The 22,442-nt window shown below is 41.9% G+C and overlaps 1 protein-coding gene across 4 annotated transcripts in view; it reads right to left on the bottom strand.

Moving 5' to 3' along the window:
- LOC145971238 (uncharacterized) overlaps positions 1-22,442 on the bottom strand; it is a 140,286-nt gene that overhangs the window by 83,699 nt on the left and 34,145 nt on the right. For all 4 annotated transcript variants that reach the window (XM_083098701.1, XM_083098698.1, XM_083098700.1 and 1 more), the window contains exon 2: positions 4,904-7,052. In XM_083098701.1, the coding sequence (XP_082954827.1) occupies positions 4,904-6,562 (1,659 nt within the window). In that variant the 5' untranslated portion in view covers positions 6,563-7,052. The remainder of the gene's footprint in view (positions 1-4,903; positions 7,053-22,442) is intronic.

Genomic DNA, 22,442 nt, shown 5'->3' with positions numbered 1-22,442 from the left:
TGTGTCGGAACGCGAAGCCGGAGCACAAAAGGGACTTCTGTCCGGCAAACGAAACGTTGCATGTCGCATACGAGTGGACTACGATGGCTCAAATGGCCCGTATTTCAATAATGATAAATCACCTTGGTTCGACGCAACGACAGCCACGGCCAGGCTTGAAGAGATCGCCGTGAGATATCACTGTCAGGGGTCTTTCTATCTCGTGACTTCTATCTTATAGATAACCCTGTCCTCTGCCTCCGAGGGCCTACAGAACGCTACGTTCAAGAATGAATGTCTTTTACTGTCATTCGAATATGTACTTACAAAATACGTTCCATGTAAAAGCTATATTTTCTCATTTTTATCGAGGCGTTCTTTCTATTCGTCACGAATTAAACGAATAAATTATAATTAAAATAAAAATTAAAAGAATATGGTTCTAAGACATCAAGAATTTCTTAAAACTTTGATACATCTTGTGAATTTATATTCTTGTGCGTGTCATGATTTGTTTTTTTTTTTATCCACGCACTTCTCGCAATATCATTTGTAATAATTTTTTTATCGTTATTCGCGTCAGAGAACTCATTAATCCTATCCTATATAAAGCCTGCCCTAGGTGCTTCCAACATTGCAATCGTGTCCAGATGCGTGGCACGTAAAGAAATCATACAAAGATAATTCCTATGGAGATATCATGTTGTGATATAAGTTCGAATGCCAACGTATTACTCACCGCAGACGACGAGCAATACAGTATATACGTGTACATGTATGTGCGTATACATATGTGTTCATGGTTCCCACACGAAAGCAATGAATACGGGATGCGGGATCAATTCAAACGACAGATTAAATGCCCTCGAGATCGGGGTTCTAACAGGGAAGGGAAGGATTCGACAGGGCTCTTGCTGCGCGATCTCTGATTCGAAGACGTGCATCGAATACTCGAATATTTTGCGTCGCTTTGTAATAATAGAATCTCAAAAACAACAAATATAAGAAAAAACCACGAAAATCATCAAAATAATACAATTATTCATATTCTCGCGACAAAATCAAAAACTATAATTCTTCGATAGAATGTTAATAGCGTGAAAAAATAAATTCAACGATCTTTGGAACGTGTATGAAATATGATTGACATGTATCATTCTTCTTTCAACGATCATCTGTTCGTTCTATTTTCTACACAAAACGTTACACGATTATTTCCTCCCTACACCTTGCATCGGACGAATAAAGTTTTCGACATACGGCAGCCGCATACCTGATGATGCGCTCTTTTCTTCCATCGCGCTCGCAGTCATCTCCACTTGTGTCGCTGGGCCTTTCGCGCATCATCGTGAATCGGCTAACCGCATCAGTTCTACATCTCACGTACGCGATACGTAATTTACCGGTCGACGAAACTGCGCGGGGAAAATCGCAAAAATTGTATGGGAGAATTTTTTTCAGCGCACGTGACGTATATATTATAAAATACTGGTTGTACGCAGAAGATTTCTCGCTCTTTACTATCTTACTTCAAATCAGCTGCGTCTCCAGCGGTTTGACACTTGCATTATTTGCCGTATACCTCGACATTTTCGCGCATTTGCACAAGTCGAAAGACGAGTATCGCCCGTTTATACACCGTTTTCCTCTCTCTACGAAATGTCGGCGTGTCATTACGCCACACACAGTTTATGTAATTCTATCAAATCTCTTCACGGTCGTGTCCGCGCGCGAGTCACTTATTTCGCCCATTTGCACGAAATCATATAAATTTAACGTCACATTCTCCGACGGTATATAAATACCACTAGTAATTTTCCGCAGACGGCGACGGGTAATCTGCATGCCTTTCAACGCCGGCGAAAATGCACGCGTCTGAACCGGATGCGTAGGTTACGCGTCCCTGACCTAGGACGTCTCGATATAAGCTAAAAAAAATAAGACGAGGCGCGAGCGTGCAGAGAAATATTAAAATATTTCAGTGAGAAGATTTATCGTAACGAATCGTCGTACTTTCGATTTATGCGATTTAAAATTTTATTTTATTTATTTTTTTTTTTTTACGAAATTGCAAAAATAAAGAGCAAGACAACTACCGAGGAAAGTTTATACAGATATGTTAACTTGATGACTTGTAATTCGGGGTATCATTACACACACATTCGACTCGCGGGCCGGAAATTATATTCGGTTTTCCTTCCGGCACAATTAATTTATTGCCTCGAAACCCGCGTTCATCGATATTCAGAAACGTTGCGGCAACGCTGATGAGCGGGTTACATATTTAAGCGGTTAATGCAAGGATAAGTTGATACAGCACGAACGGATGCACGGCCGCGAATATCTGCGCGGATACCAACCGCCGTATTTACATCTCGAATGAAACTATCGGGCGGGGAACGTGTTGGCACGCGTTCTGAAAATGTACGATAAGAGGAGGGAAATGATGAGAGAGCCTGGAGGCGCTGCGTTGGATACACGTTTCAAAACGAACGGAAACCCGGCCAAAATTGTATCTACCAACCGCGTATCCTCTAATAATAGAGCGGATAGTACAAGGATAGAAATACATACGACTTCCTTCCTTCGGAGTGCCGTGCTCCAAAAATAACGGACGCACATTCGATACATCGGCGGGGGAGGGAAAAGCACCGAGACAAAGGCTGTTCAATTCAAATAATAGATACCGCGCGACAAGCACGTGCTTCTAATTCACGGCCATAAATCAGCTGATTTGTGCGCGTATTCGGGCAGATCGCGACCCGGTAAGCGTGCGGCTTGTAACCCAAGTCGAAACGCGCCGCTGATTCGATCTCGCGACCGATTCGGCTTGAAAATTGAATTTAATAGATCGGAATCTTGTGTTTAATATACGATGCGTATATTTACGAGCGCATTTTCAAGGAAGAATTACAAGAAGAACATTACATCATGCTTAAATCATGCACTCTCTCGTGTGATGTACTTAACAAGTTTAACGTTAAATTATTTTTCATCTTGCTACCAACAGGCTACTTAAATTATGCGCTATTTAACCGTGCAATTTTTCTTTTTCCTTATTTTTCTAACAAAAATTACGTAGTTTTATCGTAAAATTACATGCATTTGATTTTCTCTATCCGAGCGGGTCAAAGGATCGATATTAAATCTATAAATCTGCAGACGATTACAATTTTATTTGTAAGAGATACTTCACTATCAATTATTATAAAATTTACGCACGTAAAAATGTGCAAAAGTGAATATACATATAAATATACGCTGTTGAAACTGAACAGGATATATGACATCGCATGTTTCAGAATAGCATACTCGCATTTTCGCACCATCGAACTCAATTAAACTAGAAACATAACAGAATTGCAACCTCGTAGAATTGCGGTAATGTATATCGCACGGCGATCTAGTTCGTAGCACTATTATTTTAATTCCTTCTCTCTATTTTTTGCCGCATGACGTGTATTATGATCGAAACGCTCCCGATTATTCGCATTAATCACACGTGATCGTATCGAGGATAAACGCGAGCGCCGTTTCTACATTCATTCCACCTGTCACCGCATAATATGCGCGATGCGGATTCTTATCCAGCGATCGTTGATCAATGTAATTGCCTTTCACGCGAGATAAAAGTCGATCAAATTTATATCGCGAGATTGGATTTTGTAAATTCCTAAATCTCGATGTTGTCTCGATCAAAGTTTTAATATATATGTAATATGTGCAGATTGAATAAAAATGGCTTTCGACCAGGCTTTAAAATAATAATAAGTTTCACAAAATTTTCAAAAAACTCTGTAGCTGATATATAGCACAGCTTGTCACATTCGCAGCGTAATAAATTACACATACATGGGATGAAAGCCATGTTATGAATCTTGTCATGATAATTAATTTACACAAGACGAATAAGACGCTACTTTACAAACCCGCTGCTCGGTATTAAACCTCTATGTGTTGCTCGTCTTTTTCCAGTCGACTCCGAGGTAATCACGGCCAGTTCCACGAAGCCGAGGATCTGTCGTCGTCGTTATCCATCGAATCGCATACTATCAATCGCACAAACGGCCATAAAGCGGAATCCTAACAGAAGCGTTAGGATCGTTTGTTGCGACACGAAGATCAACGTGGAACGAGTTAAAGGCGAGTTAATGACGAGTCGTCGGCGGAGAAATGTCGACAGGCCAACCGGACAGTCGATCCTTCTCTTTCTCTACATCCAACTTTTCCGGCGATCCGCCGCAAAGACTTTTTCGCGGCGTTTAACTTGTCACGATCACGGAATCGTGGCGCACGTCGGGGTGAAAGTTGCTCACCGCGGAATAAACATCGCGAATAACGATTACGATAAAACCACACGAGCCAACCAATAATTCTATTCGCGCGAATTGCCGTTTCACTTATTCGATTTTTTTCAGTAATATCAATTTCCTTCAGAATATTTCGCGAATTTTTTCTTCTACTTTTGATTTCAATTTTTAATCTAACTCTCTGCTTTGATATTTTAAACAGTTAAATCACTGTTTTAGGAAATTATTTAATCTATAATTTTACTAAAAGCTTCTCTTTTAAATCTCTAAATAATAAACTAGTTATTTACTGCCTATTCGAGATATCAAAAAAAGAACTTAACTCGTACATCAATTAAATTTATAAAAGTCGTTTAAAACTGATAAATGTGAGAAAATCTATATATATACGAGATATATATATACGAGATTGTATTTGAAGAGATTCTTTGTATGTCCGTGTGCATGAATCGAGCGACCCCGCCGGTGCGATCCTTTGTCAAAGTCCCTTAATCATAGCCTCATTTCTCAAGCGGAATCTCCCGCGGATCTCCATGCATGGAGAGTACGCGGTGTGACGAACGACTCAATTATTGTGCGATGCGCCCCTCAGGGGGAGAGGAGAACTCACTTACCTCTTCTACGAGAGATCTCTGCATATTGGTCCAGCACAGTTTGCACGGGCACACATCCTTACTCGTGTCCTTCGGGTTCTCATTCCGTTCGCGGTCGTTCCGCGCGTTGCCAGCGGTGGCCTGCGGCGGCGGCGGCGGCACCGGTGGTGGCAGCGGACTCGCGGCCACTTCGAGGCTGTCTGAACTCGAGTTGTGGCGTCGCGGCGGCGTGATGTTGCTGCCGACATTCGTCTGCTGGCAGGTCGCCTGTCTGACCTCGCATAACCTGCCGTGCTCGATGCCACACGACATTTGTTGGCCGCATTTGATGGCCAACGATGGAGAGACAAATACGTTTGTCGTGCACTTGTTGCTCGGCTGCTGCGGCTGCGGTCGTAGAAAATCATCCAGCAGATAAAAACTCTGCGCGCGATTCGATCTGTTGGTGGAAATCATAGTACGAGTCTCGACAGCGCTCTGTTCCGTGGCTCTGCAGAAATCGCGACCATCTCGATTGTTCCTGCATTGTTCGAGATCATCCAGTTGATGTCGGCTATGTGGCGCGACGTGTCTCTCGTCGAGATCTCGGTCGATTGTCGGCTCGTTATCTTGATACAATCTACGGCTAACTTTCGTTCTGCTGACGGCCTGGCTAAATTCTCCGTTCTCTCGATAGACATCTCTACTGACTCGAGAGACTCGCGCCGAGTAGGAAGTCGGCTGATGATAGCGTCCCTTGCAGCTCGAACCGCGCGATTCCTCGCGAAAATGCTCGCCTTCGATCATGGACACGCTCATATTGTGCGACAAGGAGTTCTGGCTAGTGTGGGAACTACCGCCGCCAGTATTGGCGGGAGTTCTTAAAAGTGCGCCAAGGGACCGCCACTTCCGATCCTGTTGGTTCGTCGATGTAGACGAAACCGAGGATCTGTTCCACTTCCTCTCGTTTGACGGTGACGTCAATAGGCTGTTACTCACGGACCACTTCCGCTCGTTCGTGGGCGACGTCATCGAGGATGACCACTTTCTCTCGTTCGAGGGCGATGCCATCGAGATATTGGACCAGTGGCGCACCGATGACGTGCCGATAGAGATGGCCCCGCTGCCAGCGGTTTTCTCTCGTTCTCCCGCAAATTGCTCCTCTCGTTGTCGAGCCTTCCACCAAGACGATGTCGAAGTGAAGAGAATTAGCGCACCCCTCAGAGGATTCTGATTCTTGGCCGTTCCTTTCGGCGAAAGGTCGCGGTCTTTGACCTTTAGCGAGCAATCTCTGAAATTGGAGTCACATTCGCGATCGCTGAACGCGGCAGCGTCGCGCTGCTCCCTCAGAGCGTTCTTCGCGGCCGCCACTTCCTCTTCGTGATATAAGGTCGCGTTCGTGCTACGCAGTCGCGGTCGGATCTTCACGAAACCGTAATCATTACCGTCTTGAACGACGGGCTCGAACGGTTCGCGGGACTGTTGCTGCCGATGATGCTGCAGCAGGGAGCAATGCGTTGTTGCCGCCGCCTGGCCACCGTACTGATGATGACCGCCGTTGTTCAGCTGTAGACTCGGTTGTTGCAGCGTCGATGTCCTCGCGCGATGACCCTCGCCGGCGGTGCCGCGTTGCAAGCACGAGAAGCTCGCCGAGTGCCGTAAGCTCGAGGGCGTATTGCCCGGCTGACTCACGCCCAACATGTTGCTACCTTTTATTTTCAGTCTTTGATCTCGCGTAAGAGGCGGATGTGTATAAATATTAATACGAACGTGTGTGTACGATGAGGGTAGGGCTTGTACGAAGGGGCAAGGCAAGTGGAGAGGCAGTTAGCGAGAAGCGAGAGCTAAGATCGACGAAGGAGAAACGGTACAGCGATTTCAGCTCGTCATTACTCCTGGCAGTGTTTTTATCAGTCTTGGCGATAACATCCGGAAGAGAGGATCTCTCTTCTTCTCCTTTTCTTCTAGGCTAACTTGCTTTTGCCTCGGTCGATTCCTCTTCCCCGTATCGTACGCGTCATCATCGCCCTGACTCGAGACTCGTGTGGTTCTCTCTTTCTTTCTCTATCTCTTTTTTTGTCGTCGAAAAGCCACCCTGCCACGGGCTACATCCTCATCGCTACAAAGTGTCTCTCTCTCTTTCTCTTTCTCTCTCATGCACCGTATGCGACGTCTATGGATCGTACGAGATCTGTAACAGAAAGTAGGAACAGAGGGTAGGGAACAGCAAACTCAAAAGAAAAATGGCTGCGATGAAACGAAGCAACGGCAGTGGCGCGTCCGTGAAAAAATCAAAGTGCCCGATGAAATGAACGGGGAGGGCAACATTACAGCGGGGAAAGTGGGGGCATAAGGATTTCATCATGAATAGCACGTGATGAACGCGACGATTCCCGAGGTTAGCTGTCGAAACTCTCTGGCCAGTCGCGCAAGCTGTGCTCCACAGGGGGAGATCGGCGAAGGATGAAGGTCGTTTTGTGGCCAGCGTGCCCGAGACAACCGGGATGTCTACCAAAATGTTTTTCATGAAAGTTTGTCGAGTTTTTACAACAATGAATGAGATAAAACATGGATTTATTAGATTTTTCTTTCGAAAATACGAATGAAATTCTGAGCAAGAAATAATTCATGCTAAAGAGACGTATGATTAGAAAAAAGATTCCTTTTAATGTTAATATGTACAGAGATTGGAATCAAATATAAAATTTGTAAACAAATTTCCAATTTAACATTTAAATAGCCAAGACATTGTAAGCCTCGAATATTTTATTATATCAGAAGTAAATAAGATACAAAGGTATACAAACTTTTTTTATCGAAAACTTGTTTTTAATCTACTTAACACTCGAAATTTATATATTACGTTCGATTCAATATTTTGCAAATGTAAATATATTACAAATACACACATGGTGATTAAAATGTTACGAAACTAAATGTAAATGAGAGTGAATAAAAGTACAGAATTGGAGAGCGTATCGTTCGAATGTATACAATGCTTGAATGTTGTTATTCGATTACACAGTTTGCAAAGTCGAATTGTACGCTGCTGAAATTGCAACACAGCGAAATGAATATAACAGAATTTTCGCGGAAATGTCGTCAGTACATGTCGCGCTAATGAAATGTAAAAATGACTAATGGAACAGAACTGTAATTTTTGATGCAATGAATAAAAACCGATGATGTACCGACATGCTTCTCGATAATATATAATCAATGCAACCTATTAAAAAGAAGCTCTGGGGAAACAGAAACCGAGAATTACGGAATTAAGGAAAAAGAAGGATTTATTTCAAAAAAATTTAAGGCATTACGCATCTTCTCTTTCAAGTCTACAACATTGACGTAATTATTTCCTAATTAGCATAGTCTCGACTTGCCTCGTTGTTAATGTGATTAATATTCGCAAGAGACGCATTTAGTGACGATTAAAAAAAAAACGCGACTCTTATTCGGTGTATTTGATAAAGTAAAATGACAAATCTTGTCGTTTTCTAAAGATTCTGTCTAAAAATAGAGAAAAGGAGTGCATACAGTGCGAAACTTTTGCACTTTGTCAAGTCGACAACTTTGAAGATGTTATCGAAGAACGTTAGAGAAATGCGGGGTGGAGGATTGCACTTTATCATGACACTTTAGTCGTGCCATTTTAGTCAATCCCGAATGTTAATTAAGACTCTTTTCTCTCTCGCAAACAAGGCTACGTCAACTTTATCGATATATGCAACGCCGTGTCGTCACACGAGATATCCCAAGAGAACGCTCGACTCGCTCGTGTCAGTTTCAAGCAATCCGTATAATTAACCGCGTGTCGCAAGACATCCGGTGATTCCGCGACACCCCGTAGATACGAGACGCGATCGGAACGGAGGAATTCGCTCGCTCGCGCCAACATAAGCTCCGATACGAAACGGGTTACACCGCTCCCCAGGATTTCTCTGACTTTATAGCAACGGCACGCGGCCTGTCTACTGCGCGTCTGTATGTACATGTGTACGTAGGTGCGCAAAACGGTGAAAGGTTTTTCAAGGCGGGAAAGCAAGTGACACCCACACGGCGAACGCCGGCGTAAACGACGCACGGCGATGCGAAAAGGCAAGGCCGCGTTCGCGCGGATAAAAGTTCGCGACTGTTAGGTTGCTCTTGCGAAATCCCCGCGCGCGAGCAGGCGCGGACGCCTGTCGCAACAATAATAACACGTAATGAGATAGCCGCGAATCGCGCGCAATTAGATATTTGCCGGCCGATCGCTCGCTCTTTTTCCAGCACTGATCCTTTTGCTTCGGCGACGCGATCTCTCTCGCTCTCTCTGATTCTTGAAACTGACATTTCTCGAGCGTGTCACCTCACATCGCAGGGATTTCCTGCGAACGCGTAATGCAGTTTATTTCACGAGTGTGCGTCGCAATCGCCACGTAATAAACTTTCGTCTTTATTCGCCTAAGTAAACTTTGATTTCTTCGCGCGGATTGATACTTACTAATATTTATATGCCGCTACATTCTTGGACAGTCGAACATGTATGTTTCATGTTTACGCGCCAACTAAGAGCGTGAGTTTAAGTTGTACCGAGTTTTACGGCCAACGCGTTTCGCGGATGCAAAACAGTTCGCGCTCTCGTTGCGAACGCGCGAATACGAAAGCGCCAGTTAATTAGCTCGACGATTTGACCGTGTCGTTTTTAAACGGACGATACGCATCATCCTAGAAAATCGCGGACCGCATAGCATTCAGGGCATAAAGTCGACAGTCATTGCGCGCGGGATGAATCCAATCAGAATAAGAGAGATGAAGGTATCTGCACGCACATACCTACATAAATGTAATCTCCTTTGTATCTATATTTTTATGTTAGATTATAATTTTACACTCTAGAGTATCCAGATACTTGATATTAAAAAACTTGACAATCCCCGAGAGAGTCGAAATTTTCTCCAATTTTAAATTTCAATTTTCAGTCTAATTTATTTTGATATTTTATTCAGATTCTTTTTGGAACTTTTAACTTATAGTTTTCGAAAACTCTTAACAATAATAGATAGGAAACTATTTACTGCTTATTTGAGAGGAGAGAGGTACATGATTTGAAAAAAAACATTCAATTCCTATATAAATTAAATCTATCGAAATCTTTTAGACTCTATAAATGTGAGAAAATTGAAGATAAAAATGGAAATAAAATTTCGACTCTCCTAAATAAGATCTCCCTTCAGATTGTGAGAGGCGATAATCATCCATCAATTTCCGCCGAGAAAGATCCGAATCCGCTGGGGAACCGATTGAGATCTTTCTCGTTCGGAGACGGTACTAGGACATCACGTACATATATATCAGCTGATCGCCGTATACGGGAAACTCTCACCTCGCATTGTTCGCGCGCACGCGTCGAACGCGGTGAATTCGCGCGTAACGCGATGCTGCGAGAGAATGCAGAACGTGTAAAAATAATTTGCGCTCTGGATATCGCGAGTCAACATAATTGGCCGGAATCTTCGGCCGTAACTAATTACGGGCCCGGTATATAATAAGCGCGCTCGGGCGGCGCCGCGACTCTTGCGCCAAGATTCCTTGCGAAAGAAATTTGAAAGCTCTTCCTCTTCGGGCGCGTCGTCCCCGAGAGGCTCCGATTAATTTTGAAAGGCGGCGAGTTGCGCGATCGCGACAGGAAAACGCAACGTACGATTTCGCTGGAAATCCACGACGGTTTTTGTTGCTTAATTCCGCCTTCACGGGCGAATCGCGACGTGTCGTAAAAGTAAAAATATAACGGCAGTGTATGTAAGACAGGATCATTTAGACAAGGATAGTAAGGTCCGAGGGAAATTAAATAGATAGTTACTTATCTCAAGCCAAGCTCAATCGTGAACAATCAATCTGATACATCTTTAGAATATTCTTGCAGCGGAGAAAGGATTAATGCTGCAAGTGATTAGTCATGATGTAACAACGCGCTATTAAAATGCACGTTCATTCCGTTACTTTTTAGCGCGTAATTAAGACAGGATTATTTATCGATGAGTCAGTAGCTTTTAGTGGATAAATAAGAGAAAGGGAGAAAGAGGAAATTTTTCTCGAGCGTGCAACATGCTCGGATTCAAAATCTACTCGAATCCGGGGTTTTTCACTTACGACAGGTTCGACATCGTCATCGACGTCCGCGCTTGCATCGTGGCCGCCCAGTCGAATTGCGCAGTCGAATTATTGGCCGGAATTTCGCAGTATGATTTATTGGCCGGAAGAAATTTCCGCGCCGAAGCAAGCTGCAATCGCAAGATTACACACGTGTGCACGTGAACGTGCTAAAACCGCATTTGTCAGTTCCAAACGTCGTGTTATGACATGTCGATTTCGCGCACACGCGTGCGAAAATTATTTCCCCGCGTGCCAATACATAATCGAGGTACATGCTTGACTCATTCCTTTTTGCTTGCGAAATGTTCGATTTCGTCATACCTCTGTAACTTTTATAACAATCGCATCGGTTCCCCGCTATTTGTCAAGGATAATGGAAATATATTCGTGGTAATTTTCCAAAGTTGCGTGAAATATCGTAAATTAAGTGCTAAAGTTTCGTCAGAGATGTAGTTGCCGTTTTGGTTTGCAACTATATTCGGAAACGTGGCTTCTCACTCTATCCGTAATTCCACTCTTTTGCTGATTAATTAGAAACATAAAAATGTCTTGGCGCTCAGTTTGATGCAAATTAAGAGCGATATAAAAACATCGTATATATCCCGAATATCTTCCAGACAGTATACACGCGAGGTTCTCATTTATAGCAATGATATTGAAAAGAAGGATCCACTTTGGCGAACCATCGAACGATCGTTAAGAAATAGGTAACCGCGTCCTGTCGAGATATACTGACAGGCATATAAAATGTGGCAATAAATGTCCGCCCGAATATGGGCTCAATAACCGGAAGCGCGTCGGCGAAACTCGAAGGGCACGAAAGAAGGGAAGATGAAGAAGGTCAAATGTATATCGTATCGAAGCTTGTCTCGATCTTCGAGCTACAGAATCTGACAAATCGATCATTCCTTTCATCTGTCAAGATTCTCTTTCTCTCTCTCTCTCTCTTCGGTATAAATTTATCATCTTTTCGAGTACGATTCTTTGGCGCAGAAAGATAAATATGTAAATTTATTTCTAGAATTTTGCTGTAGCGTATTTTGAAACACGATAACTCGCTTTGAGTATCTCATTGACTTCTCGAATTTTACTCAATACATGGCCTTATCATTTACTTTACAGATCACAGCTTATTGCTTATCGGGCATATAAAAGCACTTTAGAGTTTAAAGGACGGGCTGAAGTTTCCGAGCGAACGAATAATAATTGCATCGGTATGACGGGATAATTCAGAACAATAAAGAACATGAAAAATTAAAATAGGCAGTCGCTGGCGGTGAGGCAAGTAAATGCAACAACTGACGACGACAATAATAACAAGGATAATGGGAAAGCGAAATTATACAAAATCAGTAAACTTAGTAGTGTATCTACAAAAAAAGAATCTATAGAGATACCCCTCGTCATTGGGATAATAATCGTTACTTGGGTCACGCGATGCGAACTGAACGGGAATTTTCGTGACGCGAGCCTTCGCTATATCGGGAGCTCGTTACGAACTCATCAGAAACGGGAGACACTTTCAACGAACAATACGCTATTCAGCCAATGGCTGCGTCGAGATGATGATGGGCGGCATAATAGACCTGCAAGGGGTTGGTGTTGCAACTCTGGATTATCAAGAGAGAGAAGAAAAGTCAGTAACAGTATCGTTTAATTAAAGCGTTATATATGATTTTTCATTGAAATAAATTTTTGTAATTAATTAAAAAATAGATACAATGAAATAGATTAAGATAAGAGTATGTTAATGTATGTGAAGGAATAAGATAAATTATTAATACGAAAAGTAATATGAGATTTAAGATAAAGTAAAAAATACATATTATATAATTAAATATAAGCGAAAAACAAGATTCTCTTTTGCGATTTACAGCTCAAGGATGTATCTCGAAAGATGTGTGCTCTTCCTATGCGGAGCTACACAATTCCGTAATAACAGTGTGGGAAAGAGATTCTCGCTTGTGAGGCTGAGTATACAGAGCGGGATGAGTTGGCACACGTTTACCCTACTAAACTTAACGTAAGCTGGAGAACCGCGCGGCGTCAAGCTAATTACGTACGACGAAACGTACGGTAACTTTTAATTCCGGAATTACGTATGTGGCCGACACCCAATTAGGAGAGCCTCGTATACCGGGCCACGGGGGAGGCGCATAATCGCTATTAAAGTTGCAGTAGCAACGGCAGTCGCAACACCTGGGATAACACGTTAGGCAAGACGTCGCGCTTGATGATAGTTTCGCTGTGAGAAAAGTTGGACCTGATTTTCCCAAGAATTTAATTTTCTCGATCCTCCCCCCCTCTCCTCCCATCTTTTCGTTCGAATTTCGCTCGAGATAATTATGGACATTAACGAGTGCGAGGGAGGAATGAAAGAGCGTTAAGAGATAATAAGTTGTAAAGCACGTTGTAAGATATTCTTGTATCGTGGCAATCATCGGCCGCTATAATTAATTAACGGTCATCGCACTCGCGCGATCGATAAGTCGCGTATTTTTCTTCGCTTTGTGGCAAAAAAAATAAGTTTATTCATTCAACATGATTATCTTTCGAATACGAGATTAGAAAAAGAAAAACTATATAATACTAGTACTCGGAGTATATATTCCCTTAATTAGTGACCACTCCATTAGTGTGGATATCTCGCACCTGTAATTACACGTAGCTATATGTACGTCGTATATATACATATATATACATACATGTATATACACACTCTGTATATACTCGTCATTCGCTTAGTCTCCATTCAGATTATGCTGTTGTAACGCACAGTTTCAAACAACAGATGCCAACTACGATATTCTGTAACATTTCACCTGTCGACACCTGTCGATAAGTTCAATGGAATAATATAATTTGTATAAAGCCATCGCAGCAAAATAACATAATAATTTTACATACATTTCAGATAATTGGAAAATTGCCATCAATATATGTCGTCGACGTATGAAACAAATATGTTCGAGCATACATATACATTTCTCATCGCGATGATTCTAAATATTCCTTCGTGCACATAATGAACGCACGTCATCGACATTGTTAATGGATTAACCATACAAATCACTGGGCATTGCAAAGAGCTCTATATTCAGTCGTCCGGGAAGGAAGAGCAATTAAGCGGTAATCACGCGAGTCGCGCGGAGTACACATAGTTTTACAATACCGCGAGTTAGCTCGTTTAATGGATTTTACGTCGTCGTACTTTGACCTCGTCGGCCAGCGGCCCCGCGCCTCATCGAACCCCTTTCTCCCGTCGTCCCAGGGACCACCCCCGGCGGCCGGGCAAGGAGGGGAAAAGGGGGCAGACGGCGCAAGAGGAAAATAATTGGCGTTCGCGAAATCGATACTGCACGTGTACCGTCACGTGTACATGCATACGTTAATGTATATATGTACGTTACATATACATACATGTCACGTTTACGCGCGCGCCTCCAGAGATTCGGCCGAGCGAATCGTGGTGTAACGTACTGTTACATCGCAATATCAAATAGCGATTCCATATAAATTGCACATATCAATGTGCATGAACGTAATGCTCTGCGAAATTTTCAATTACAAACCGCAAATAATACAGAAAAAAATATATGCATGTCAAATTAACTTCTTCAAATAGAATTGTACCTATTAACGAAAATGCTGATTAAAAATTACGCTGTAATTATGTACTTCCCAGGAAACATTGCCGATCGATTATGATACAAAATTACAACGAGGCACGCGACGTTCATCCACTCCCCGTCTTACGAGAATGTTAATTTCGTGCCCGTAATTTCTTACGAAAACGCCGATGTAAAACGACACGTCCATTACGAAGAGACATTAATGGCATGCCTAAAAATGTCAAAAATGTAAAAGCGCTAATTCGTCAACAGCTTTTCGCGTTCGCTTCGCAGACGCGCACGTTTCGAGACACGCGCTTTCTCTCATGAATTGGGTAAAATAAAAAAAAGAAGAGTCCATCGGGCTGTTAATACGATGTAGCCATTAAGGCCGCCGGCGAGCGGCAAGCCGTGAATATTAGAAATCTCCCGTAAGCAGAGCGTATACGCCACCCGTTATAAACCGAGCACAAAAAAAAATCCATAGCGGCATATGTTTCGCGAACACGATCGCGGAAATGTCGAGATTTCATTCAAAGGGTTCAACGAGAAAGTCCAACGATAGCGATTTCTGCACAGTGAAAATGATGTTAATTATACGATCATAATGATGTAGAAACGCATTCATCGAAAGATATTACTGAAAGCTAATCTTTCTCTCTCTTTTTCTTTAATATTAGATTGAAATATAATACCTATTTAAGCGCATAGAATTTAGGTAATTGATTCTAGCGGTTACAAAATTTTTCTCGATATACAATCCTTTAATTCGCTAAACTTTGATACGCAATGCGTGATTTACATTCTTCTGCATCTTCATGTACTATGCAGCCTGTTGCACGAAAAGCGAGAGGGATGCTTGAACGCGGTTTGCAGTAATGTAATGTCGCTTTCTCGGACATGTAATGTAAGAAGAGCAACGGAACTTGTTGCGAAAGCAGCGAGTTGGAGCCGCCGTCGCCGTCTTTTGACACGCCACGCGCGCACGCATTGTTCACGCACCTACGCGAGCGTAGAATTACGCGACGCGCGAGCGGCTTTTTCTCGCTACCGCAAACGGACTCCGGATGCCTTGATTTTTGCAAAAGGAGACTGCGATAAAGTTACAAAGCGGTCCATATATAATAGCGAATATTCTAAGACGGATAAATAAACTTTTTGACATTTATTAAAGATTCTAAAGAGAAAATTAAATATTTAAAATATCAAAATTCTCGATGTCAATCTGATCCAAATCGTAATTTCGCAAAATTTAAAATAAGAAAAATGTCACATTCAATTTGTTAAACGTGCACCAAGAAATCTCGCACCAAGTATATAAATAATAAATACGCAATAAGTATAAATAAATTTACTCTTTGTAGAGTGTGTTGAATATTATAACGAATCGCAGCGTTAGAAAACTCGCACGAAAATCGCTCTATTGTCGTGCGAGTTCTTCCGTTACGGAACGGTGCGGCGATAGATACGAAATCTCCCTTTCGCTCCAATAATGATGCATCGCGATAATAAACCGCTTGGTACTACCAAAGGAGCGCGCACGCAACCGTGGCCGAATATGATACTCGACGGGGCTAATTATGCGTGCAACTTCGAGCGAATGATACGGGCGGCAGGAATGAAATATGAAGGAACCGGGCAAGAGAGAGGAGAGAGAGTGGCAGAGGAGGAAGAGTAAAAGCAAAGGACGAAAAAAGATAAAGATAAAAGAAGGCAAGACGACGAACAGAGAAGAGACACGTGCCGTGAGCGAGAAAAGCGTGAACTTTTACATAATTAGCGACCGTATATACCGGACTCATTAATTGTCGACGGTCGTTAAAGAGACGTGCATGCGCGCGCTGATCCTTTGTTACTGATTGGCGTGTTAATTATATCGCTGCCGATTTAAATTTGCACGTTGCGCTCATGTGAGGCTCGTGATTGATGTGATATGGAACAAAAACTGCGTCCATCGATGTTTGGAATGAGTATAAAATAATTATATATATTGTCTCCTTATTGTGCTCTATCTATCAAATATTAATAATACATTGTTTAACTTCAAAATATCTTTTTTCAAAAAAGATTATTCACAAAAATAAAATAAAATAAAATAAAATAGAAAAAATTAACTTGATATTTATTCTATATCGAAATGTCAAATCATCACGGGAAAAATGTAGTATCACGTTTTCAAAAAAAATTACACAAATATTCGAGATGCGAATTATTTCATGCTATCGTGCTCGCGTGCTAAAGCGCGATGAACGCAAGCGCAGAGAAAGATGGGCCGGCCGAAGAAACGCGAGAAATTCGTGAAACGATATGAAATATCCGCGGAATCGTCCGTTATTGTTGCTTGAGCACCGCGCACGAAGGCGACTTGTCAAATTAATATACATATGTAAAGTAGGAAAAAAGGAAAAAAGCATCGCGCGCGACGGAGGTTCAGACATGTGCTGTAACTTGTGACGATGCGAATATGCATAAACTAGCATAGGTAGATTAGACCTTTTGGGCTTTTTCGTTTGGTAATCATGCACGCGCATTCTTTCTAATAATAAAAAATAAAAAAAATTACGAGTGCGCATCATAAAAATTCACGAACATCGCCCACTTTTCACCCGCTCTCTTCCGTGAAGACTTTTTTCCCCGTCATTTTTCATATACGATCTAAGAATATATTGCCATGTGACACGCGATAATATCGAATCGATACTTGGCGAGATTGTAAAGTAATAGTTTATGGCGAATAAAATTGACAGGCACAATAGCGGATCGTGTTCCGGCATACGGTACGTGATCTTGAGGCAATTTTTTTCGAGAAGATAGCGCGCGCTCAGAGTCGTAGCGAACCGAAAATAATTTACAATGACGTAATTCGAGCGTCATTTGCAATGTATATTTACGTAATGATCTCGTCACGCTTAAATCACGCTAATCGGCTTCCATCCGCATCCTTCCGAAACGCGACCTTCTCAACCCACGATCCTTCGAGGAGATCCGCTTACATCACGCTTAAATTCGGCAACGGTTAACGTCACGCGAGTGTAAACGATCTTGTTCGATGGCCGTGAGCGGATCGCGCGGTACGCACTTTATCGTGCGAACTCGCATCACGCGAATGAACGGCTAACAATCTGTCATTGTTCGCCGACCTGAGGAAGAAAGAGAGAGAGAAAAGAGATCACGCCTACGCTCTTTAAACGACGAGAACGATTACCACACGATGACACCGACAGCAACGGCTAGTCCATTAAGCGATACGGGGTTGAAGATTTCAACGACCCCGCAGCGCGAATTACTCACTTGACGGTTCGCGCGCGAATTTTGATCGATCAATTCCAATCTGCGTTGCTCGAGCACGTCAGTCGGGCTCGTTTACGACGCACTTACGCACCCTGAGTTTGCCGTCATGTCGTCATCGTGATACAAGAAACATTTTTATCTCCGACGTGGTCTCGCGACGTGTATCGCTTCACGTCTCGTTACCTTCAAGACCGCAGCGATAAGTCCCCCTAAGTCCCTCGATATCGATCATCATCCATGTGCAATTGCGACGATTTCCCTCTACGGGAAAGAGAAGTGGCGCAAGGACGCGGATGAATGAAAGCGAGTGGGTCGCGCTCGAATAGGCTCGTTTCGAAGCCGAAACGAAGCGGACCCCGCGACATTTGCAATCGTTTTTAATAGCACGGTTGATACTTGTCTTGAATGCCAATGTGACGCATAAATTTAATCGCGCAAAATTTTCTCATCATGTCATCGTATATCTTTCCCGAAGCGAAATAGCAAATGACTCGAAAATCGAAAATGACTCAGATTAAAAATTAAGAAATATATATCTAATTTTATAGACTGGAAGAGAGAAAGCGATTTAATTGCCATAGTATTTCAACATTATGCCGGTCAAAAACCTTCACTAACAATGCGTTGCAACGCTACTTTCTAATTAGTCTCTTAATTCGTCGAAAACTACCGGTCAAGCGATTTCTCCCAGTAACTAACGTACAAAATAAAGTTCCCGGTAATTAGAAATTAGGAATGACTAAATTCATTATCGAACAAGCGCGTGATATTCATGTATAAATCTCGTCCGAATGAATATCGCGTTTTCTCAGCCAAACGTAATTGTAAGCAAACTGTATGTACGTAAAAACACCTATATAAGTACGGCGATTATTCCGGTACAGAGTCGTTATTATCTAGTCATATGATCTGTCACAGCAGGTTATTATGTGAGTCATAAATCGAGACGGGTATCTGCTTGACCCGGCGACCTAGAGGCGCAAAGGTTTATTTAGCCGCTTCTTTGAGAAAACTACTGCCACCGTAGTTGTATAACGACCATCTTCATTAAATTATAATTCGCAATATGACGTAAAACCAGAATGCACCGCCCCCGGCGAATCGCAATTACCACGCGAAACACAATTTATGCCCTCGCTTTTTTTCATTCCCAGGTTACCTATACAAAAACGTTTTTGTTCCTCTACATTTTATTTGAAATATAGTACATTACGATAGCTGTGTATTAAGAGATAGAAATAAGAACACAATAAATCCGGGGAGAAAATGTTAAAATTTAAAAATATTTTATATAAAAAGATAGGAGGAGTCATATTAAAGCAAGTTCTGCACGAAAACCGGAAATTTCTAGTTACACTGCTGCGGAAAACTTTCAAGAGTAATCGAACTGTCGATGAACCTGTAGTACAGGAATACAGTTTCGTGCCACTAATGGAACACTCACTCAGGAGTAATTCACTCACTCTTTCTCTCTCTTTCTCTAAGGGACTGATTTTATATGAATCAACTTAATCGCCCTCGCGCAGGCCAATAAATACGTAATATCAACTGTAAACGTTTAATCGAGCGCCGACGAGACTCGTCTCTTCCGGCTCTCGAGTGACCTTCGTCGGCGAAGTTACTTTCATCGATAATCGATACGAGTCGCTAACTAAAGACGTATCCGTAGACGTACTCATCGACAAATTAAACGTACGCTGAAAAGTCTTTATAGAGAAAATGAGCGAGCGCAAATTAACGTGACAGCCTAATAGAACCTAATTTAGAAGAGCGCGTATCTTAAACGCGAGGAGATTATAACCTTGCGATGTACTATATACGATATTTCCGGCAGTTATTCCTGACGGGTAATCGATATGACTGACAACCTCATCGGACCTAGCAATAAAATGCCGCCACTTCTGAAAAATGTACATTAATTTATATAAGGGAATATATTTTCCCCAAATATATTTAAAAAATATTTTCTAAAATCGTTTAAAAAAAATTTATTAACATTAATTATTATTATTTGCAATGAGTGAGAGAGATGTGTGTCCTGCATATAAAAATTAAGAAATAAAAAAAATGTGTAAAATGATTAAATAGAAAAAAGTTGTATATTTTATTTTATTTATAAAAATTTTAAAATTACTTTCTCTCTATCTCTTCCTTCAATATATATAAATATATGTATCTTATATATAAAATATTCTTTTTTCTATTTTAGAACGGAGATGAATGGAAAGACTACGTAAGCGATTCCCAAAAAATTAGCGATTAATCGTCCTACGAGTTCATTACATTTAATTCTTGAAATTATTTCGCTTGACTACCATCCGACTGTACCTTCTAATCGAACATGGTTCGGAGAAGGCGGAAAGATGAAAGAAACGCAAGGCCGCTCCTGGGTCATTGCCGTCGTCCTCGCGATTCGCTGCCACATGCAGTATGCGTGTATATATCTATCAGACAGTTATACTCGGAGTTCTCTGCCTGGCGTTGTCTACCGGGTGTACTATTGACTCGCGGTTATCGGAATTCGGTCTTTTTGTAAAGCGATTTCCTGTCCAGCCAGGGCTGTGTTAACTGGGATGATTAAACTCTGGGATAATTAAACCTGAGATGATTAGACCGCGTCGTTTGTAATAAATGTTTTTAACGAGCGTTACTTTGATAGTCGTATGGTTTAATAGATTCATCCGTTACGTTGATTCCGTCACGATGAGTCTTAATTAACCGAAGATGCGAAAAGGATGATTGCGGATATGGATGCAAGAACGATCCGAGTTTTTTACTACCTTACATTTCTTGGCGAATCGGCGGATCTTGAAGATTTCTTATGAAGAGAAAGAGACCAATGATCTGTTGTCGATTATACTCTGATCACGATTGTACATCATTTCGCAAACATCATTTAACACGAAATCAATGTATGAAAACGGAAATAGAACTCGAGAATTCTCTCCGCAAAGGATAACGAATTTTTAAAGATTCGCGCATACAGGTTCCAAGACCGCGGAGAAAAGAGATGGAGAGAAGGAACAGGATAATGTTGCTGCATAAGGATCGGCGACTGTGCCGCGTGGGTGTTGCTCGAACCCGTACCGGCTCTAAGTGCAGGTATTCGTACGTAAAACAGCGCCTTACTAGCGTTATCTCATCGGTAGGTGTGATATGCTACGTGAATCCTAACTTGTCCACATTGTTGCGTAGGAGTGTCGCTCGGTGGGATTCTTTCTTTTACATTTTTTTTCGTTTTCAAATTTTCCTTTTCTCTCTTTCTCTTTTGCATATCCTTCTTGTAAAGTTGAACGACAATCTTAAGCTTAACTTATTGTTAGTAGAACATTAATGTTGTCATTCATTCAAGTGTCAATATGAATATCGATTACAATGACGCAAAAAAATAGTCTTTACATTAATACATTAATTAAAATTTGTATCAACTAGGCTCCATTATATATATTGCAAAAGCAAATAAATAAGCTAAGATTACTTTACAGTTATTGCAATTAACTAGCATCAAAGAAAATATTGTTCTAGCAAAAGAACAAGTTCGTTTAATGGAGAGTTACACGAACCATGCCAGTTCAATGTATCTTCCACATTCGCGAAATTTCGATATCGACGAAAGAATGCCGGGCTCGTGCTCTATACTTTGCGCCAATTTGCAAACGTCCGCACCGTTTGCTCTAACCAAGAGGGGAAAAGGACCGGAGATAGCCCAGGAATAAAGGGCGGAAACTGATTTCGCGAGTGCACGCGCGCGCGCGAGCGAGCATAATTTAATCGCGCGCGTACACGCGGTCTGTCTAGCCCGCGGGGCTAAGGGTTTAGCCATGCTCGTCGATCAAAAGTTCTTTTACAGATAGCCCCTGATGATACGTCCCGGGGGCTACACCTGCTCATGATACGCCACTTTGGTGTAACCTGCCCTGCCCCGCGCGAGCGAGCGACCGCGTCTATGTGTTATATAATACGAGATCGCGCGCGCGCGCGCGGCGTCCAGGGTACCACGGACTAATATCGATACCGGTGGTCATGATGGTCATGATGGTCATGATGTTTATGCTGGTTACAGAGGTTATGTCTGGGCATGGAAGAGTGCTGGCTGTAATACGGGTACAGTCTCAGCTAAGCATTCGCGAAACGCGGCGATTCGATATTTCGCTAACCCTGCAACCGTTATCGGTATCCTTATCAGATTCTACAAAAAAATATTATGACGAAGATATTTAATTTACTTTGATAAAAAATACTGTGCAAAGTTCAAAAATCAGGCTTTCGAAATGACATTTCTGATTCAATTTGGAAATATGAAGTTTTTATAGAATGGAAAAAATATGTAAAAATCCAGTTCTCTCTCCCTCGATTCCACAGAGAGGAATATGAAAAAAATATCAAGATTTCAAATTCCAAATATAAATCGTAATTGAATTGAAAATTGATTCAATTCTAATTCAGTGTTCCAGAGTAAAAAAAATATATTTTATAAAATCTCAATTACATAGATCTTTTCGCTATAAAAAATACATTTTACATTTTGCGGGACGGAAAACTTG

The sequence above is a fragment of the Camponotus vicinus genome, unplaced genomic scaffold (assembly GCF_025532165.1).
Source record: "Camponotus vicinus isolate PSW18456_S1 unplaced genomic scaffold, iyCamVici1.0 SCAF_4, whole genome shotgun sequence".
NCBI classification, from domain to species: domain Eukaryota; kingdom Metazoa; phylum Arthropoda; class Insecta; order Hymenoptera; family Formicidae; genus Camponotus; species Camponotus vicinus.
This window is presented reverse-complemented; position numbering and strand designations above follow the sequence as displayed.